At 40.4% G+C, this 18,430-nt stretch overlaps 9 protein-coding genes across 9 annotated transcripts; 7 read left to right on the top strand and 2 right to left on the bottom strand.

The window, feature by feature from the left end:
- Positions 1-868: 868 nt before the first annotated feature.
- Positions 869-1,407, top strand: EAF02_009946 (uncharacterized protein; the record flags this gene model as incomplete). The annotated part of the gene is made up of 2 exons (XM_038905994.1): positions 869-1,244; positions 1,304-1,407. The coding sequence occupies 2 exons, from the start codon at positions 869-871 to the stop codon at positions 1,405-1,407; spliced, it is 480 nt and encodes a 159-aa protein (XP_038754106.1).
- A 596-nt stretch (positions 1,408-2,003) lies between these two features.
- EAF02_009947 (uncharacterized protein) lies at positions 2,004-2,369 on the top strand (the record flags this gene model as incomplete). Its single annotated transcript, XM_038905995.1, has 1 exon — positions 2,004-2,369. The coding sequence occupies one exon, from the start codon at positions 2,004-2,006 to the stop codon at positions 2,367-2,369; it is 366 nt and encodes a 121-aa protein (XP_038754107.1).
- Positions 2,370-2,853: 484 nt separating this feature from the next.
- EAF02_009948 (uncharacterized protein) lies at positions 2,854-3,348 on the top strand (the record flags this gene model as incomplete). Its single annotated transcript, XM_038905996.1, has 1 exon — positions 2,854-3,348. The coding sequence occupies one exon, from the start codon at positions 2,854-2,856 to the stop codon at positions 3,346-3,348; it is 495 nt and encodes a 164-aa protein (XP_038754108.1).
- A 588-nt stretch (positions 3,349-3,936) lies between these two features.
- EAF02_009949 (uncharacterized protein) lies at positions 3,937-4,626 on the top strand (the record flags this gene model as incomplete). The annotated part of the gene is made up of 1 exon (XM_038905997.1): positions 3,937-4,626. The coding sequence occupies one exon, from the start codon at positions 3,937-3,939 to the stop codon at positions 4,624-4,626; it is 690 nt and encodes a 229-aa protein (XP_038754109.1).
- A 47-nt stretch (positions 4,627-4,673) lies between these two features.
- On the bottom strand, positions 4,674-5,657 carry EAF02_009950 (uncharacterized protein; the record flags this gene model as incomplete). The annotated part of the gene is made up of 1 exon (XM_038905998.1): positions 4,674-5,657. The coding sequence occupies one exon, from the start codon at positions 5,655-5,657 to the stop codon at positions 4,674-4,676; it is 984 nt and encodes a 327-aa protein (XP_038754110.1).
- Positions 5,658-5,965: 308 nt separating this feature from the next.
- On the top strand, positions 5,966-8,445 carry EAF02_009951 (uncharacterized protein). Its single transcript, XM_038905999.1, has 4 exons — positions 5,966-6,488; positions 6,541-7,047; positions 7,104-7,481; positions 7,539-8,445. The coding sequence occupies exons 1-4, from the start codon at positions 6,084-6,086 to the stop codon at positions 7,650-7,652; spliced, it is 1,404 nt and encodes a 467-aa protein (XP_038754111.1). The 5' UTR covers positions 5,966-6,083; the 3' UTR covers positions 7,653-8,445.
- A 155-nt stretch (positions 8,446-8,600) lies between these two features.
- EAF02_009952 (uncharacterized protein) lies at positions 8,601-9,777 on the top strand. Its single transcript, XM_038906000.1, has 3 exons — positions 8,601-9,284; positions 9,346-9,407; positions 9,474-9,777. The coding sequence occupies exons 1-3, from the start codon at positions 9,186-9,188 to the stop codon at positions 9,667-9,669; spliced, it is 357 nt and encodes a 118-aa protein (XP_038754112.1). The 5' UTR covers positions 8,601-9,185; the 3' UTR covers positions 9,670-9,777.
- A 799-nt stretch (positions 9,778-10,576) lies between these two features.
- EAF02_009953 (uncharacterized protein) lies at positions 10,577-12,910 on the bottom strand (the record flags this gene model as incomplete). Its single annotated transcript, XM_038906001.1, has 4 exons — positions 10,577-11,172; positions 11,199-12,366; positions 12,458-12,524; positions 12,594-12,910. The coding sequence occupies 4 exons, from the start codon at positions 12,908-12,910 to the stop codon at positions 10,577-10,579; spliced, it is 2,148 nt and encodes a 715-aa protein (XP_038754113.1).
- Positions 12,911-15,975: 3,065 nt separating this feature from the next.
- EAF02_009954 (uncharacterized protein) lies at positions 15,976-17,139 on the top strand (the record flags this gene model as incomplete). The annotated part of the gene is made up of 4 exons (XM_038906002.1): positions 15,976-16,069; positions 16,236-16,264; positions 16,554-16,592; positions 16,741-17,139. 4 exons carry the CDS (start codon positions 15,976-15,978, stop codon positions 17,137-17,139), a joined length of 561 nt encoding a protein of 186 aa, XP_038754114.1.
- Positions 17,140-18,430: the final 1,291 nt, after the last annotated feature.

Here is an 18,430-nt window from a genome sequence, read left to right on the forward strand (position 1 = left end):
AGATAGAGTGGTGAGTGCTTTGTTTTTGGAATGGTGGGATTGGTGGGATAAGTAGGTATAGAGGGGAAATTTGTGGGAATTGACGAGTGAGCATGTTGTGTTATGTAGTGAGATATTATGCGTGTTTGGGTGAGGTATTGATGGGATTTTCTGTACATGGATTCCATGAGTTCTTTGGATTCTTCTTTGGCTGATAGAATTGAATATTTTGGAACTGTTGTGTGGAGTTCTTGATGCTTATGGGGAGGAAAGAAAATTTGTGTTGTGTTGTGTTTGGTTGTTGATGGAGAGAGCGCGTATGCGGGATATGTATCCTTGGTTAGAGGGTAGAAGCCAGGAATATGATGAGATGGAGGGGAAGTTAAGGGTAGAGAAGGATAGGGCTGATGATTTGGATGGATAGTTTGAGGAGGCGAGAGAGGAGGGAAGGATGAAGGAGGTGGATTGGAGAGAGGGGTTGTGGGGAGAATTGTGGTTTCCACGATGATTTAGATATTGCAAACTTTTACATATATTCATGGGTGCAGTCACTTCTAACTCATGGTTGTTAGTCATTTCGAGGATGGAGTGTTTTTGAAATTGATTGATCATTGTTTGCTCTTTGAAGATTCTGAAAACTTCTCGTTCTGTAATCTGACCTCATTAATACCAACAGTCACTTTGACAGTGGTCGCTTGCCGTGCAACATAGATGAGTATGCAAACTTTGTACATTTTGAAATATATATTGTGTTGAGGTAACCAGTTCGACATTTCAACATCATGATTCTCACCTAGGTTAGGGGATTTTCTTTCAAAATCAGATAATTGCTTATTCTTACCTTTATTTACCGAGTTCGAACTCGGCAAAAAGATCCATCGCCAAAATCATGCCATCAATATTCAATCGAACCCCAGTCGAAGTTCGACAAAAAACCGAAATCGATCTTCTCAGAAGAAAAGTGACCGCACTGGAAAAGGAAATTTCGGCAGAGAAGAAGAATGTAGCTAGTTATGTGAAGTCCGAAAAGGATACTCTTGCAGCGTGGCGGAAATACGTGGAGAATTTATTCAGGGGTCTGAGAGAGGATTATGCGAATCTACAAGAGAGTTTGGAACGGACGGAAGCGAATTATAGGAATAAATTGGGATTGCCTAGGTATGAAAGGGAGGGAGTGGAAAATAGTGGGGTGGGTAGAGATGATAATCGGGATGTGGATGGTTATGGAGCTCAGAGGAATGAGTTCAGCAGAGAGAGTAATCGGGGTGAGAGTAGTTACGGTGGACGGAGGAATCAAGGGGTCAAGAGGATCAAACGGAAAAAGTTGAGTCTGAGACTCAAGGAGATCAGGGCTTTGGGAATGGAGGAGTTGAAGAAGCTCAATCAAATACAGCTTGGGGAGGTGGGAATGAAGAAGAGAAAAATTAAAAAGAGGCGGCTGCGGCGGCAGAAAGTGTGTGGGGTAATTGAGCGGGAGATTATAGAAGTAGAATTTTGGATGTTATCTGGTAGGAAATTTTTGTAATTTCTTAGCGAATCGATTAATTGTGGAAGCTAAGCTCTGGATCTTGCGTACAAGTGATTCGTAACATGAATTCAAATGACCGGACTTGGATTGTGGAATAGATGCTTGATATCTGAAAGTAGCTCATGCAATAAAGATTCAGTATTTGGCAAATTATCTAATTAGACTAACCACAGGTTGATGGAATGACTCATGAACGATTAAACTCCTCGCATATGAAATGGAAAGTAAATTTGTCAGTTGCTGTGTATACACTCTATGAATGATTAATAAACAAACTCGAAAATGAGTCGCAAGGATTGTTTGTATAGTGACTATAGTCTGCCAATGTGTGACATATCAATGTCAATTAGATAGAATTACAATCATCATGACTTGGACCAGCAAACTCTGAAACAATGGTAATATATATCACGAGTAGAGGCGACCAACCAAAATATCATGAACGTAGTGTTCTCCTTCTTAAAAGACTCGAGTAAATGCAACCAAAGAAGACAAAATGGGAATATTTTCAAGCTCAGAGTCTTCTTTCAATCACTCGCAACAATATTGTAAATCCTCAAGTAGTTACAGAATCCCCGCAAATCCTCAGACAAGAATTGCTCCCCAAATGACATACGAACAACTCAGAAGAAGAATTGTGTATCTCGAGGAAGGAATTCATAAACTAGAGGGACAATTGGAAGCAGCTGATTTGCGTAGTAGAATGTGGTGGACAGATGTAGAAAACTATTATAAAGGCATGAAGAAAGATTCTGAGGAGTTCCAGAGGAAGGTTGATCAGAGACAAGTGCGGTTTAGAAATGCAATGAGGAAAGCTCAGGATCAGGAGAGGGCTATCAGAGAATATGAAGAAAGAGTGTAGGAGTGGCGAGAAGAGATTGAGGTTACTTGAGCCAAGTGAAGGGAAGATGGCATGAAAGTTCGGGTAGATGATGCAATTTTGTTTTAGCGAATCGATGATTTATGAAGCCAAAATAATAATTGGCAGATTTCGAGACCTTGAGAGAAACACCGTATGAATTCTTAAAAGTCTCATTATGTGATGTAGTCTTATTCTACTTTCTGAAATTCACCGTAAGCCCTCCTCCCCGATATTCTTCCATACTACTACTAGTGATTCCTTATGTGTTGGCGAACACCGTCGGAAAAAGCAGCCACGAATTTAACATCGTCATGATATCTCATAATGCAGTCATATGTATCTGAATGCTGTGAATATGCAAACAAACAAAGACCATATAATGAATCCAAAATCGTTGTGGCATAGTTATATTTTCAGAATCAGCACGGTAGAGAATTCGGAATACAATCCCAATCAGAAACACGACCCACCCCGAATAAGTAAAATGGGAGACCGCGGATACTACCAACATTATTACCTTCAAAGGGCCAGGGAACAAGCAAGATATGATGTACCGACATTCCAACGTCTTTCGCCCATTACACCTCCCCCAGGCATCTTCACCGAAATAGAAAAAGCAGTAGAAAGCACCAAAAAAACGCGCGAGAAATATTTCTACTGTATCAATAAAGCAGAAGAAGATCTTATGAAGTATTTAAAATCCAGATGTGCATCTCCGGTACCAATGGGTCATCTCAGAAGCTTCTGGGAAGCAGCAGAAGGGCGTAGGAAAGAGGCTAGAAAGGCAAGACAAGATTATTATGAATCGTGTAAACATGGGGAGAAGATGAGAGAGAGGCTGCAGAAAGATATGCTTGGATTTTTGGTGAAGGACTTGAATTCTTTGAGTGCTGCTGTTGGGAAATTGCAGGATGAGAATATGGTGAGGACATTCAGGGAGGGATATACAGGGGAACATGTAGGCTTGGTACGCAGATAATGGGATCTTTTGCTCCTAAAACTGGGAAGCTGAGAGGCACCCGGAGTGAGACGTTACTGAGGGTAGACTTAAATCATTGTGTATGTGGATATCAAGATTGAATTAATCCCATCTCTTTCACTGATGATTCGAGATTTGTTTGCTTTCGGGATGTTGTGACAAGTCAAGTAAGGTGTATTGAAAAGTATTGAGATAAATGAGTGACTAATTAGAAATTCACAATTTACGTCATGAAGAATGGCAAAGTCATCGTCTAAAAGGAGAATATATGATCGCGTCAGTAAACCAGAGAAGGAATGACAATCACTAACGAATCGTGAAACCAAAGATATATCAACTATGACTGGTAAACATTTGGTATTAGAATTTTCAACAAGGTCAGCACATCTGGCTCTATGATTGTTTCTTCGTCAGTACCAATATCGGAGAGAAGCTATGAGTGAAATAGAAATATTTCTGTAGGGACATTTAACTGGTGAAGACCAAGATATAAAAGATAGGCAATGGCCGCTCTAGAATTATATTGGATCATTCAATCACTCCGAAGAGAGGAAGAAAACAAAGAGCATAATAACTACAATCCATCCAATGCCCAAAGCAACGATATCCAACCCCGAGTGGTGGGAGCAAAGACAATGCTGCGATGGGTCGAAATTCTACTACAACATTGCAACAAATGAAAGAACAAAACTAAATCCCACCCGTGGTCCACTTCCTCCGGGTTGGCTGGAATTTGAAGATCAGGGAGAAATTCTAGCCCGCCAAGTCCGCACTGGAATCATTGCAAAAACAGACCCACGATGCTACCGACCAGAACAAGAGAGACGAGCGGCTGCAACAATCCATGAATGGACGACGCACCTAGCAAGTCCTTTATATAGCCAACCTACCGCTCACAGCGTCTTGAGAATTATCTGGAGAGATGTGGAAATGCATCTTCCTGGATTCCGAGTAGATTTGGAGCAATATGAAAAGTTGAGAATGAAGGCTGCCTTCAATGCTGAGCTCGTTCAAAGTTTAGATGATAATCTTCAAGCTATTGAAACCTGGCGTGCTATAGCCGAAATGCAGGTGGAAAAGTTGGAAAAGAATGCTGCAGCTTCGGGGAGGAATATCAATGTGGAAGGATTGAGAAGAAACTTTGATGCTTTTGGAAAAGCTGTTGATGCAGCAACACAAGAAATGATTGAAGGGTGGTTGACAACAGAACACAACATGTATCTGTTGAAATTATTGGAAGTTTTCTTTAGTTCATTGAGAAGGCCAACATGGGGATAGTTGAATTATGTAGATGCGATACTCCCTTCACAATGTATTTTATTAGTCTAGAAAATCTTACTCAAAACCCTCTTCACCTGTTCTGGTTGACTCTGAGTCTTGTTCTTCAATGCTGGAGCATTTTGCTTGAAGCGCATTGGTCTGTTAGCATCCTTCTTCTGCTTCTTTGCCTCCATGTTTTCATCCTTTGTGACCTCGGCGTCATCGCCATCCTTCCTCTTCTTTGCAGCCTTCTTAGCTTCCATTCCCTCTTGTATCTTCGCGCGTTCAACGTTTTGTACATATTCCTTATTCTCCTTCGTCGTCTTGCTGATTTCAGCTCTCATTCTGCTGTTTCTCTCCGCATTTTCTGCCGCAATTTGTTCCGTCAAATTGTTCCATTTAAAGCCCTTCAAATAGAGAAGATTCCATACATCGTCATGATAATAGTTTCCTTTTTTGCCTCCAATTGTCTTCGCATTCAATAGTTCGCACACCTTCTTGGCGTCCGCTTTATTCACAAATTCTACCCACCCATCCACAAATGATCGTTTCTTATTTCCTCCATTGCGAACTCGTCTTGTGTGCGAAGCTGGATCTTCAGGTGTCATGAATATGCGATTAATGTCACCGTATGGTTCAAGGAGTGATCGTAATTTTGTTGGTTTCATGAAGGGTGGTATTCTGGAAAGATAGACAACGCCGGATTTCTTGATAGCAGCAGCACTTGCGACAAGATTCTTCTTCGTGAGAGGCCTTGAAATTCCTGGTAATTCCAATTCTTTCGAGGTATTCTTTGGTTTGGATTTCGATTCTGGTTTCGATTCGATCTCTTTTGAAGCTTCTGCGACTATATCATCCTTAGAGTCCTGTTCTTCTTGATCGCTATTCTGTTCGATATCTTCGTCATCGCTTTGATCGTCTTCAACCTTTCTCCTCTTTAAACTTCTGCCACCCTTTTTGAGATCCTCTGCTTCCGAATTATATCCTTGACTCTCATCTCCGTCACTCTCTTCCAAATCTAGGAAATCGTTGTGCTTTCTCGTCGCCATTCTTATGCTTGACTGAGTGATTGATCGATCGATTGACTTATTGCTTGGTTGGTAGGTTGGTTGGTCGAATAGCTTGATTGATGAATGGGAAGAAATTCGGATTGCCCTTCGTAAAGAATTATAAATTTTGACCAGGATCACTTATCAATTTTTTTGGGTGGTGAATTAACAAAAAGTATAAAATTTTAGCGGCTTGGAATCTGTCGGCACCACTGGTGAACCCCTGTTACATCCTGTCATGACATTGACGCATAGCGATACCGGTAAGTGGGCGTCACTGATAGCTTTGCTTGACTCTCTTTATCCCACCACCCCCACTAGAATTAAATCTGCAACATAAGAAGAGTCTCATGGTGATTGTTTTGTTTTGTTGCGTGTTGTATTGAATTTCATACAATTAAAAGAATAGTACACAAAATTTCCAAAATGTCTGTCGAAACAATTACTACCATTTCTCCTATCACCAACAAGCCTGTCTTGACCAGAACTGGAATCTCTGCGGAAGATTTACAGCAATTGCCCGTCACTGCCACCGAAGCATTCTTGAAGTATCGTAAGACTTCATTGAAAGAACGTCAAGATATCGTAAAGAAGGCTCTTAAGCTCTTGAACGATAAGCAAGATGAATTGGCAAAGGAGTTAACGGAACAGATGGGCCGACCCATTGCCTATACTGCGAAAGAAGTTGCCACGGCTGTGAAGAGGGGCGAATACCTTTTGAAGATCAGTGAGGATGCATTGAAAGACACAGATGGAGAGGCAGAGAAAGGATTCAAGAGATTCATCAGAAAGGTGCCAGTTGGACCATGTCTCATCCTCTTTGCATGGAACGTAAGTGTTATTTTCCGGGCCCTCATTTCTCTGGCTAACTTGTTATTCTCAGTACCCCTATCTTATTCTCGTCAACTCTCTGATACCTGCTCTTCTCGCTGGTAACTCGGTCATTCTCAAGCCATCTCCGCAGACGCCTACAATTGTTGAACATATGGCATCCATCTTCTCTGAAGCTGGCCTTCCAGACAACGTCATCCAATATTTCCATTGCGGCTCCCCCCTCATTATCGAATCTATTGTTAGAGATCCAAAGGTAGCTCTCGTGTGCTTCACTGGATCTGTAGCTGGTGGTTTGGCTACAGCTAAGGCAGCAGCAGATCGAATCGTGAATGTTGGACTCGAACTTGGTGGTAAAGATCCCGCATACGTAAGAGGTGATGTTGATGTAGCGTGGGCAGCTGAGGAGATCGTCGATGGAGCTGTTTTCAACTCGGGTCAAAGTTGTTGTAGCTTGGAAAGAATCTATGTTGATGAGAAGATCCATGATGAATTCATTGAGGCGTTGCAGAATGTCTTGAAGAACTACAAATTAGGTGATCCTTTCAATAAGGAAACGGTAAGTACCTCACACACAATTATCGCTGGCTAAATACTTACTACTTGCTTATGCAGCATGTCGGCCCCGTCGTCTCAAAGAGGTCAAAGGAAACGATCGAGGCACATATCAAGGATGCATTAGATAAGGGTGCCAAGGATCTCACGCCCGAGAATGAAACCTTCAAGTCTCCTCCTTCAGAAGGCAACTACGTTAAACCTACTTTGCTTGGTAATGTCGATCATAGCATGACTGTGATGACTGAGGAGACTTTCGGTCCAGTCATTCCCGTGATGAAAGTAAAGAATGATGAAGAAGCCATCGAACTCATGAATGACAGTGAGTTTGGCTTGACTGCCTCAATTTGGACCAAAGACACGGCAAAAGCAGCCGAATTAGCTGAAGACGTAGAGGCTGGAACTGTCTTTGTGAACAGATGTGATTATCCAAGCCCTGTAAGTCACCTCTACCCTTTGATGATGTACATAAACATGGCTCACAAATATTGATAGGACCTTGCATGGACTGGATGGAAAAATTCCGGAAGGGGCGTCACTCTAAGTAAATTTGGCTTTGAACAATTCGTCAAGCTGAAGAGTTACCACTTGAAGGATTACCCTAAATAAGGGCTTTTAAGTATTACTTCTACACATGTGTGCTTGTAGTACAGAACTCTCGAACGACTTTTGAGTCTTTTAACACCAGAAATCGGAGCCACAAATCGATAAGTTCTAGTCAAAAAGGAGCATTCGAGTAGAAATAAGCGATTGAAGGATCCATATAGACGAATGACGAATATACCTTATCTCTTTCCACGGCGCTGAAATCAATTTTTGATGATCAAGTTCTACACATGTCGAATGTCATTCTGGCATTGATGGGCCATGGCGCTTCTACGCCATTGGTACACAGATATCAATTTGTAGCCAAGCAATATGCACATTTTATTAGTGATACAATCTCGAAGAATTCTTGTGTCAAGTAAAAGGATTTGGATTAATGTTGATCCATTTTCTAAAGTAACGCAAGGGATCCATTTGATTGGGCAAGACAATTGAAGAATGGGTGAAGATTACCTAGCAATAAGCCTTACTGCAAAATCATTGGAAGGGGGAATTCTTTTGAAAAGTTAATCACATGATCAACCCTTCCTACTTCCTATCTTCCTGTTGTGCTCCCTCACATTTCCACGCTTTTCCCTTATTCCGGGTATGTTCTTGGGGCGACATTCCGTGCCTCCCTGATTCGAATCTGTACATCATAATTATTGAAGGGGAATTTTATGTAATTCATCAATTTACTTCAAGTCAATTTAGTCATGTTGATGAATTGAGGACAATTTCATTCTTTTATTTATTTATTACTTATTGTTAACATTGTATGGTGCTACTGACTCGAATTGTTTGTCTCCTCATAAGTTACCAGGTATCTAGTAGTCCTTTTGACATTAAACGTATTCAGCTCGTTAACCCCCCCTTTGACAGATTTAGTAGAAAAGAAGCGATACATCCTGATCATCAACATTCCAGAAGGGCCTCATCTGATAAGGGAGTAATCAAGGGAACTTCTCATTTCCTTCAAGCTTTGGAGTAAGGAATCCGCCACGTTACGTCGCCGGATTGCCGTTACTTTGAGGCGTACCAAAGAATGGGAATTTTGATGCACCCGAAGTAGTACTCATTGTAGTACTGACTCTGTGTAATTTCTCATATGATAGTATCGTTGCCCTTGACAGCAAACTGGCAATCTATATTCATAAATTTATTTTCCTCTCTTTAATCTTTTTTTCTCGTATATCTTGTTCAATCATCGCCAGTCTTATTATTCGGGGCATTGGCAGACAGCTCTTCAGCAATTCTTCTTCTTCTACTTCTTTTATAGTGAGCAACATACCTACATCAACAATCATTTTTTCATTTATTTTCTTGTGTCATTAATTACAGTCATTCCTCAGTCACGCGTCTTCCAATATCCTGCATATTCATCGTTTCAGAAAAGCGCGTCTGCCTTACATTTTCATACCCGTTCTCAATCTACGGTATAACATCACGAGGACATTCAATTATCAACATAACAATTACTTATCGTTAGACATCACAAGATATATATATTTATACGCACATACTTTCATCTCAATCTCAATTCAATCATTTATCAACATGTCCTGCATACAACTCAAAGCTACACTCTTAAAGCTCAGCAATAAATGTGCTGAAACCCTTGGATTAAAATCAAAAACTCCCAAAGCTTTATCTATAGTAAGTATATATCCATATATTCGGGTTCCGCATTGCACGATCTCTGACATGACCATCACAGAGTGCACCATTCAATTTTCAAGAAGGCCCAGCAGTCAATCTCCCCGGTTATTCCGAGGATGAGTAAGTTAGCCTTCCCACTTCTCAAATCTCTTTCGATACCTTCAAATCCTGATAACATCTTAACAGGATATCACTCATGAAAGAGAAAGCTATTGCGTCAACAGCCGTCGTTTCAGATAATCACTATGCGAACTTGAATCGATGTTACGATTCAGATATCTCGGAATCACATTCGAGGACGGGATCTCATGGGTGTGGGGTTGGGAGGAGTGTGGTTCATCATGCGAGGAGAGCTAGTAGAGGGTGTATGTATGGGAATTGAGATGGATGGGTGGTGATACAGGTTGATTGGGTGGCTGGGGTTACTTGTATGATTATGGATTGGTGTACGATAGGTATTGGGTGGGTGGGATGGTTACGGTTGCTGATTTGGGGTTATATGGACTGGGTGGGTGGGAGGGGGTTGGAGTATTGTTATATCGTCGATATTGTTATGGGATGGGGTTATTGGCGGTACGGAAGGGGATACTTTTGACTATATAATCGAGTATGGTGATAAATAGGGGATAGGTGGTAATGGAAACGGGAATAGATGATCGCATGGTGGTTTTTAAACAAATTGATATGAAGAAGGAAAGACGAAAGCAATAAAATAATTTTTGCATCCTTATATCTTGAGATAGTATCTTAAGAAGTCAATTATCCCATTTCTTGATTCAAGTAATGCAGGAATACGGATCTTCTGAGTGTTTATGATTCCATGCGTGTTTGGGAAATCACTGTCGGTTCTTCTGTTATGCTAGATCTATCTACGTATTAGTTCGATTCTCCCTAATTCTCTTCATATTTAATGGAGTCCTTAAGGAATCAAAATATTTATCTAACTAAAGAAAGGAATGAAGAAAAAAGGTATTCCTCAACACTATTCTCGGAAAACGTAATCAACAAACGCCGAGCAGATTAACCATATCAAGTATTTGGGTAGTGCTGGTTCGGAAAATTCCTCATCAACTCATGAACTCATTATCTATATCAAGCCCTTCTTTCCTTCCTCCATCTTTCCTTTCATAAATCCAACGCCTTGCAAAAACTTCTCAAAATCCATCCACATTCAACGCAGACCAAATCAGGATATCATATCATCGAAATTTAGAAGAAAAGCACCAAATATAAAGAAACAATCCTAAATAGGAAGAAAGAATAGAGAGCAATGAAGGTGAATCGCTTGCTTATGAGTCTTCTCCATCAGGCTCCCATGAACCGTCGGCACTTTCTCCCGAAACGCTCTTCTTGAGAGAGGATTTTCTGGTGACGGGTACTTTGAGACTGGGGGTTGAAGCAGATGAGGAAGGCCTGGGGGTGTTGGGCTTGGAACTAGCTCTTGTGGCGGGAACTTTGGGGGTTGCGGTGCTAGGAGCTGCAGTCATTGGAGTGGAATTTCTAGTGGTGATAGCTCTAGGAACAGTAGCTTTGAGCGCAGCAGACTTGGGTCCGACAGTTTTGGGAGCAGCGGCTCTAGATTTCCTAGTTTTTGGGGCGGCAGCTGGCTTGATGAGGTTGGGTGTTCCAACTGTAGGACTGGTAGCTATGGGACCAGCGACACTGGGAATAGCAGTCTTTGGCTTCCTGGTCCTTGGTGTAGGAGTTTTACGAGTGATTGTTTTTGGTGTGATCGGATTGGCAGTGGCAGCTTTAGAAATAGCAGTCTTTCGGGTGGCTTTTGGTTTTGGCTTTTGACCTGGCTGCCAGTCTTCATCTTTTCCGTCTCTTGCGGCCATCCTTTTGTTGATGGGAATGAGGTTCTCCATGTTGGGGTCTTGGCTTGCTGATGGCATTGAAGGATTTCTTCACTTTCAGGTGCGGGTGCGGATGCGGCTGCAGTGGGATGATTGGATTGCTGGGTAATTGGTCGAGATTGAACTTCAATGACGTTGTGAGGGTCTATGCTCTTTGTGATAGAGGCGGCATGTGTAGGGAAAGATTTAGCATAGTTATGTATGACGGGCTCGGCTAGAGATTTAGTATATCCTTGATTGTAATCTGGGATAGGACGGGAAGAGTCGCTCGAGGTATTTGTTCCACCACTTCCTCTGGTACTAATTGAATCTCTTGGAGTCGGAGTTGACAAGGTGTTGTGTCCCGAAGGGATTGCTGCAGTGTTAATTGTGTTGTTTATGCCAGGTCCAGAAGTATATCCGGAAAGAGCTGCCATGATGCTTGAACTGTTACTTTCGATAATCTCAGAGTTGTACCCAGAAGGGCCTGGTGCGGTGTTTGCAAAGTTCCTTGCATTGGAACCTGCATTGGGACCGGCATTGTGTACTGGATGCTTTGGCGCATCAATAATGGAAGAAGCCATTGGTGTATCCATAGGAGCAGCACTTAAGACAGCTCCAGAATTGTATATCAGAGCATCTGGTGTATTATTGGCGACAGTTGTTGACGTATTGGTGGGAACAACTACTGAAGCGGTTCCAAAATTATATCCAGAAGGACCAGCAGCATTGTTGACAGTGCTAGCTGGAGCAGCAAAGTTGTATCCTGAAGCAGGAACAATATTTGCACCAACAGAACTAGACTTGTATCCCAAAGGACTAGGAATCTCATTTATAGTACTCATTTGACAGAATCCAGAATTAAACTCGGAAGGACCAGGAGTATCCATCGTAGCACTTATTTCGTCAATAACTTCAGCACCAACGGTATTACCCCCACCGCTCACACTTATTCCACTCATCTCAATATCTTCATTATCTTTGGCCGAAGCTAGGCTATCTTGCTGGAGAAGCCATATGTGATCTTGAGAAATTCTCTCCGCAACATCTTGTCGGGGTTTTGGGGGAGGGTTTCGACTGCGTCCTATAGGACCTTTTCGATACCAGTTTGTCATAGCACCTGATTTTTTCGATGAACCTAATCTCTTTTCGGGTACAAGATCGGGGTTCAGGTAATTTGCACGGTAGGTAGCATCATAGCTTCGGAGACCCTTTTGAATTTCTCGACGGTCTGATAAGGCCATCTGGGATGAGGTGTTAGTCTTTGGATTGTTGCGATTCATGGGTATGGAAAGAGGAAGGATGAAAAGAGACATATGGGGATGAAAGACTTACATCTTCTTCATCATTAATATCGAAACCTCGATGTGTCCATTCTGGTATTTCTGGGCCTTCTCTAGCTCTATACAAATGTCAATGTCAGTCTCGGACAATAGTAGGATTTGATATTAGGAACCGGAGCATAAAATACCTCATAGCAGAATCAAAGCTCTGCTCTCTTCCGCTGAAGAATCTATGCTCATGTACAAGATAAGGAATATCTTCATATGGTTCTTCTCTCGTTCTCTTTTGATTCAAATTAAGCTTTATAAAGACGAAGTCCTCATCACTGACTGTAGGACCTTTAATCGGACCAAGGAGTTCGGGTTCCATTAGATTGATATTGTACCGAATACTTTGGAGTAGATTTTCAGATATTGGCGGGATCTCAATATCATGATAGTCGGGCCAAGGAATATCATCCATAATATCATCTCCGGACATATCTGCGAGATTCATATCTGGCATCTGGTCGCGGATTCTTTGCGACTTCTTGATGTCGCGATAGAGATCTGAGGGAAAGTTGATCGTAAAGGGAGGTTGATTGTCGCGATTTTTTTAAGATTGCGAGGCAGAACGTGAGGTATGGAGGCCCAGTGTGAGTGGCTGGGGACGGCCAGCGTTGAAAGCGCTCTTGTCCCAGGTGCATTGGTTCGCACATTAAGTAAGGAGAGTTTGCCATGGTGAGAGCTGTTGATAATTTTAGATAAGAAAGTTTGGATGTTGGGTAATTGAGTCATAGAACTAACTCACCATGGGTTTCGAATAAAGCCGGAGGTTCCAAGGTTGTAGGATCTGCCACAACTTTGTTTGGAAGAAGAGGAAAAGTCAGTGTTGATTTTCGAGGTTAAATATAAAGTAATGGGAAGGCGGTGAAAGGAACTTGATTGCAGAGTTGATTATGGTGAAGTGAACTCTTGATAAAGTTCATGTTCCGAGTAGTGAATAAGAGATTGTTGGATGATTGAATGAATGAATGTATGAAATGATGCAGTATTTGGAGTTCGACCGAGATAGGAAGAATTGAAGTCTCTCTCATGAACAAGAAATGTAGACTGTTCTCAAAAAGAGATTCGAGGATATGAAGAGATGAAGAGATGATGTTGTCCAATGCATCATTTATGATTTAATTCCAAGAAATGACTTAATTGTAGCAAAATGTAAAGTGGTTTGAGAAAATAAGATGTGGTCATCCTCAAAATAAATATGAGAAGGACAAGGAAGTAAGTAGCTCTAGGTTAGTTCTTCAAGTTCTCAAGATCATTCTAACAGGAGGTCAAGGATTTGACGTCTGAATGAAAGAAACATACAATAATTAGTACCATTCAGTGACCACTAGGTCTAAAAGCTTTCAGAAACAAGACTATGGGCTATTCTCTGGAATATCTTTGTAGACTTTGAGAAACAGGCTTGCTTTGAGCATAAAAGGAATTGATTGGAGATGAACGCAAGAATTTGAAGACTCTTAGACAGAACAATCCCAGACAGTTCTTAAATCGACCCAAAGACAAGATTATCGCTTATTGCTTCATCAAGAAATGGAGTATGATAGCTCAGACAAGCAACCGATAGTAGATGGGAAAGTTTTTTATAAAAGGAACAGAGAAAACTGGTGTTGGCTATGCTGGTATGTGTTGAATAGAAAAAAGCTAGATAGCTCTCAAATCCAGATCAAGAAATAAGTTAAGAGCTCATTTCTCCTCCTTACAACAATCATGGGGTATTTGGAAATATGAACAGACATTTTAGGACTTCCTTGAGTGTATTGAACGTGCTGCTTAAACGGAAGATAGCCCATTAAGAGCTACTGGAATAACAAAAGAATCGTTAGAAATATTAGAAATTACTACCAAGATCCTCGTTTTCTCCAGTCATCTCCAAAGTTCTTTGATGGTAATTATCAATGATAGACTACACAAGTAAATCAGTATTGTTGAATGAAATCTATTTGAAGCTGGGAGCTGAGGGACATGAGGTAAACAAGTCTGTGCTTCAGCCGAGCCAATCGGATGACTTTACACCTTTTCACAACTTAATCTCAACAATTGTATGATCGAGTAGTACTGCTAGCTTTGAAAGGAGAGAGAAACTTGAATGGAAATGAAAAATAATTGAACGAGCGCAAGGAAAGAAATATACGTACTTGATCGATATCCCCCAACATAGTCTCCATTTGAGAGCTCGACATGATTGCTGAAATAAAGAAAGAAGAAGGAACAGAAGAGAAAACTTTAAGTAGGCCAAGAACCTGAGAGCCAGCTCAACTGTACGTGATTAATTTGATCCAATGTGAATATTCTCAAAACCGCTCTATTGACTGGTTTTTGATATGAGAATGACGTGATACGGCTCGGCATGAAACGGAGCTATGGCTTTCATAATAATTTTCGGGGACTAATCTCCTATTTAGAGTATCAGATTTGAAACAAGTAGAGGTGAGATGGTGAAGTTATTGAATTTCATTCTAGAGAATAATGGCGCGTGAGTGAATTACATTAGTAGTGCACATATCGCAACTCATCAAGAGTTCTTCATTTAATTTATAAATCTGCAGACGACTGACAATATCCATAGATGCATTTTAAACCAGAGCCATATCTTTTAGAGTTATATAACTCTCCAGAAAGAAGCCCCTGATAGAAGTCTAAGGGGAGTAGAGTAGTCTTTGTACCATGATGATAGAAAGACATTGAGAATACCAAACACCGTGATGTGATATATCTATTCCCTTAAGCATGGCGTTATTCACTAGTTCTTATATTCGAGATGGCTTAGGCCGACTTCGTGAGCTCCCGAGGTCGTGGCTTGTGTTTACTAGTTCTTCGACTTTGATCAACTCTTGCGGATGAGGATCTAGAGCCTGCCATGTTCTCAAGGCTGAAGATTCCTGTAGTGATACGAGTGAATATGCATACGTGAATGCACTAGCACACTAGCGGACTAACTTATTGCATATAGGTCTCGTAGCTCTGAATCTAGAATAAAGAAGACACAATATCAATCAATGCATTATACCTATTATGAAGACGTCATAATCAACACCGGGGTGATACCAACAATTCCATACTTTGATTCATTCCTGTTCTAACTCATCCCGTGCCTGCAAAATGAAAGTTGAATAATAATATTACATCTAGATGAGGAGAATGAACAGAAGAGAATGTAACTTCAGTGATGTTTCAACATTTCCAAAGAGGACCACATCTTCTAGGCCTTAGAATAACCAGTCAATTGATGTTAGACTAGCCTGTTCACTGGTAATTCATCATTGTAAGACTTCATTTCGGATTGCATCTAGAATGCTGTTGACATTTTCACTTGAATCTGTTGATCTACTCACAAGACACTAAACAAAATCAGTCAGTGACATGCTCTCATGACAAAACTAAAAAATCCAGGCAAACAAAAATAAAATATCTACGGCTATAAAATCAGTCTGTATTCTACCACGAAAACTCAAATTTCCCTTCTTAATTTCTCACACTCGTCACATATCACAAATACGTGACGAACAACATATTCACCTCAGAAATATGGACGCGTTCTCAGAAGCTAAGACTGCAGGTCAACTAATGCTGCAACGAATCTCTCAAGATGGCGATACTCAAGACGATTATCCAACCCAAAGTATTTTCGACAGACCCGAATCAAGAGAAGAAAACGGATGGGCTATCAAAATAGATCGCCAGGAAGTTTTCATCCGCATTTCATAACTTGGAGCACATACGGAAAATTACCAAGTCGAATTTTGGAGAGAATTGGGAGGGGATCTTGACTAAGCATTTTGGTAAAGCTGATAGTACATTGGGTCAGACTACTGGGGTAAGATCATCTGCTTTTATTCTGTGGGTGAACTATATATTCGAGATTTGGTGTTCGTGTTAGGAATGTTTTCCTTTTGAGAAGAAAAACTACGAATAAGGATGTTTCTCATTATATTTTGTTGTGAGGATGTTTGTAGCAGGATTTAGATTGGGTTTACAAGTGGTGGATAAGTGGTCCTTAAACCCCTTTTCCTGAAGCGAAAGATAGATTCTATCTCATTTTATCTCTAAATACACTTTATCAAGTTAGAATTGCGTTATGAAGCATGTAAGCTAACTGAAGATAGGAAGAAGATGGTCATTTTTACTACGCAATGAATGCAAAGGTAAGATCATTCCAGACACATGTCACGCAAAGTTTTGTTACGCCTTTTTATCCAAGCATCAATTCCAGAGGAGGCAATTTAGTGACATTCTAGAATCGAGTTATCACATTGTCTGGATACTGTAAATTGACTAACATAAATCTTTCAGGATGGAATCATCATTAGCATCGATTCGAAGTCTCCCAACTTCACTAAACAATCAAAGGCAATAGCAACAGGCGAGCCAGTAGACAACGTATCAGCAACTACCCTCCAGACATGGTCCGACATAACCTATCTCTCATGGCATGAAGAATGCACTAAAACATCCACCCCCCTCAAAAATCTCAAACATATAATCCGATCGCACATCACCAACTCCGAAACCCTCTCAGTAATCACCGAGATCCTGGAAGAAGAAAAAATAATCTTCCCAACCAACGGATTGTCAGTCGAGATCGATGATTCCAAAGGGTATGGAGCTGCACTGCTGGGAACACCGAATGGGAAGGTATTGGATGGTTACTTGCACAGCACAAGAATCAGCTTGGGAATGCGAAGATCGTGAGTGTGGAGATTTTCCACAGTTTCCAGGTGGGATTTTTTGATTGTGATGAGGAGACGGGAGAATTGATTATGAGAAAGAAAAAGATGATGGGGGCGGAGGAGCCTCGCGATCGTCTGAATTTGGACTTTACGATACAGTGTGGATGATGTTTTAGTAGCTGTGTTGGGTAATGGAATTTATTGGTCGTGTTTTGTCTTTTCTGAGTTCAGAAAAAAAGGCGAATGGAAAATTAGAAGCGTAATTATTTTGCGAATGTTGAATGGGAATTTGAGTTATGAAAGTTATGTTGAGACCTACATTATACTATATTCAAATCATTCATCTTCTTTCTCTTTTCTTTTCTCGACCCCCATTCTTTATCGAGTGAGGTAGCAGAGAGCAGAAACCGTCCTCTCTCTACGTAATCGAAATAAGAGACGGAAATTAAGTATCCTTTTAAAAAACTTCTTCAATAAATCATAAATCATAAACTCATTTCGAATCAAATATTAAAATTTCAGAAGACTAATCAGATATTAAACTTGAATTTTCTTTATATCAACAATCAGAAACATATATAGTTAATATAACCTCGAAAAGATATTCAAATAATCGAAATCCTTCCAGATAGTACTCTATTCCCGGCTCTCATTTCGATTACATAAAACTCCTCTTTTAGTATAAAAGCACTCCGATATATATATCTATAGAAAATCATATACCAGAAACTACTACGAGTATAACCTCTATCCCGCAAAATCCTTCCCTCCAAAATACCTACTCATTGATTTTCTTGAATGCTCTAAAATATCACGTAAGATACTATTCATATTCATATTTAAAAGGTAAAGAAAAAACTCGTATTAAAAAGAATTGTCTTTTTATATTTATATTTACATTTACATTTATATTCTCAGTAATCTTATACGATCTCTAATAAATAAATAGATAGAATATATAGTCATAATTATGATCATGATCATTATATAAAACTATATTATTCTATATTATAACTCAATAAATAAACAATATATAATCTAATATAGAAATAATCTTCTATCTAGATATAATAAACTGCTTACTGATTTTGGAAAACCTTATATATATAATATCTTACTCTTTATTTAGGCGACTACGCCGCTTACCATCAGCGATTTGGTCATCAAAACAACAAGCTGGACTGCTCATGCGACAGCGCTAAGGAATCATATCACTTCTTTAAATACACTATAAACAACCTAAAGCGTTCAGACTGACCCCTTGCCCCTATAGAAATGCAATCTAACAAGCAGGCGATCATATATATCAAAAA

Source organism: Botrytis sinoallii (genome assembly GCF_014898435.1).
Source record: "Botrytis sinoallii strain Bc 23 chromosome Unknown BSIN_023, whole genome shotgun sequence".
NCBI classification, from domain to species: domain Eukaryota; kingdom Fungi; phylum Ascomycota; class Leotiomycetes; order Helotiales; family Sclerotiniaceae; genus Botrytis; species Botrytis sinoallii.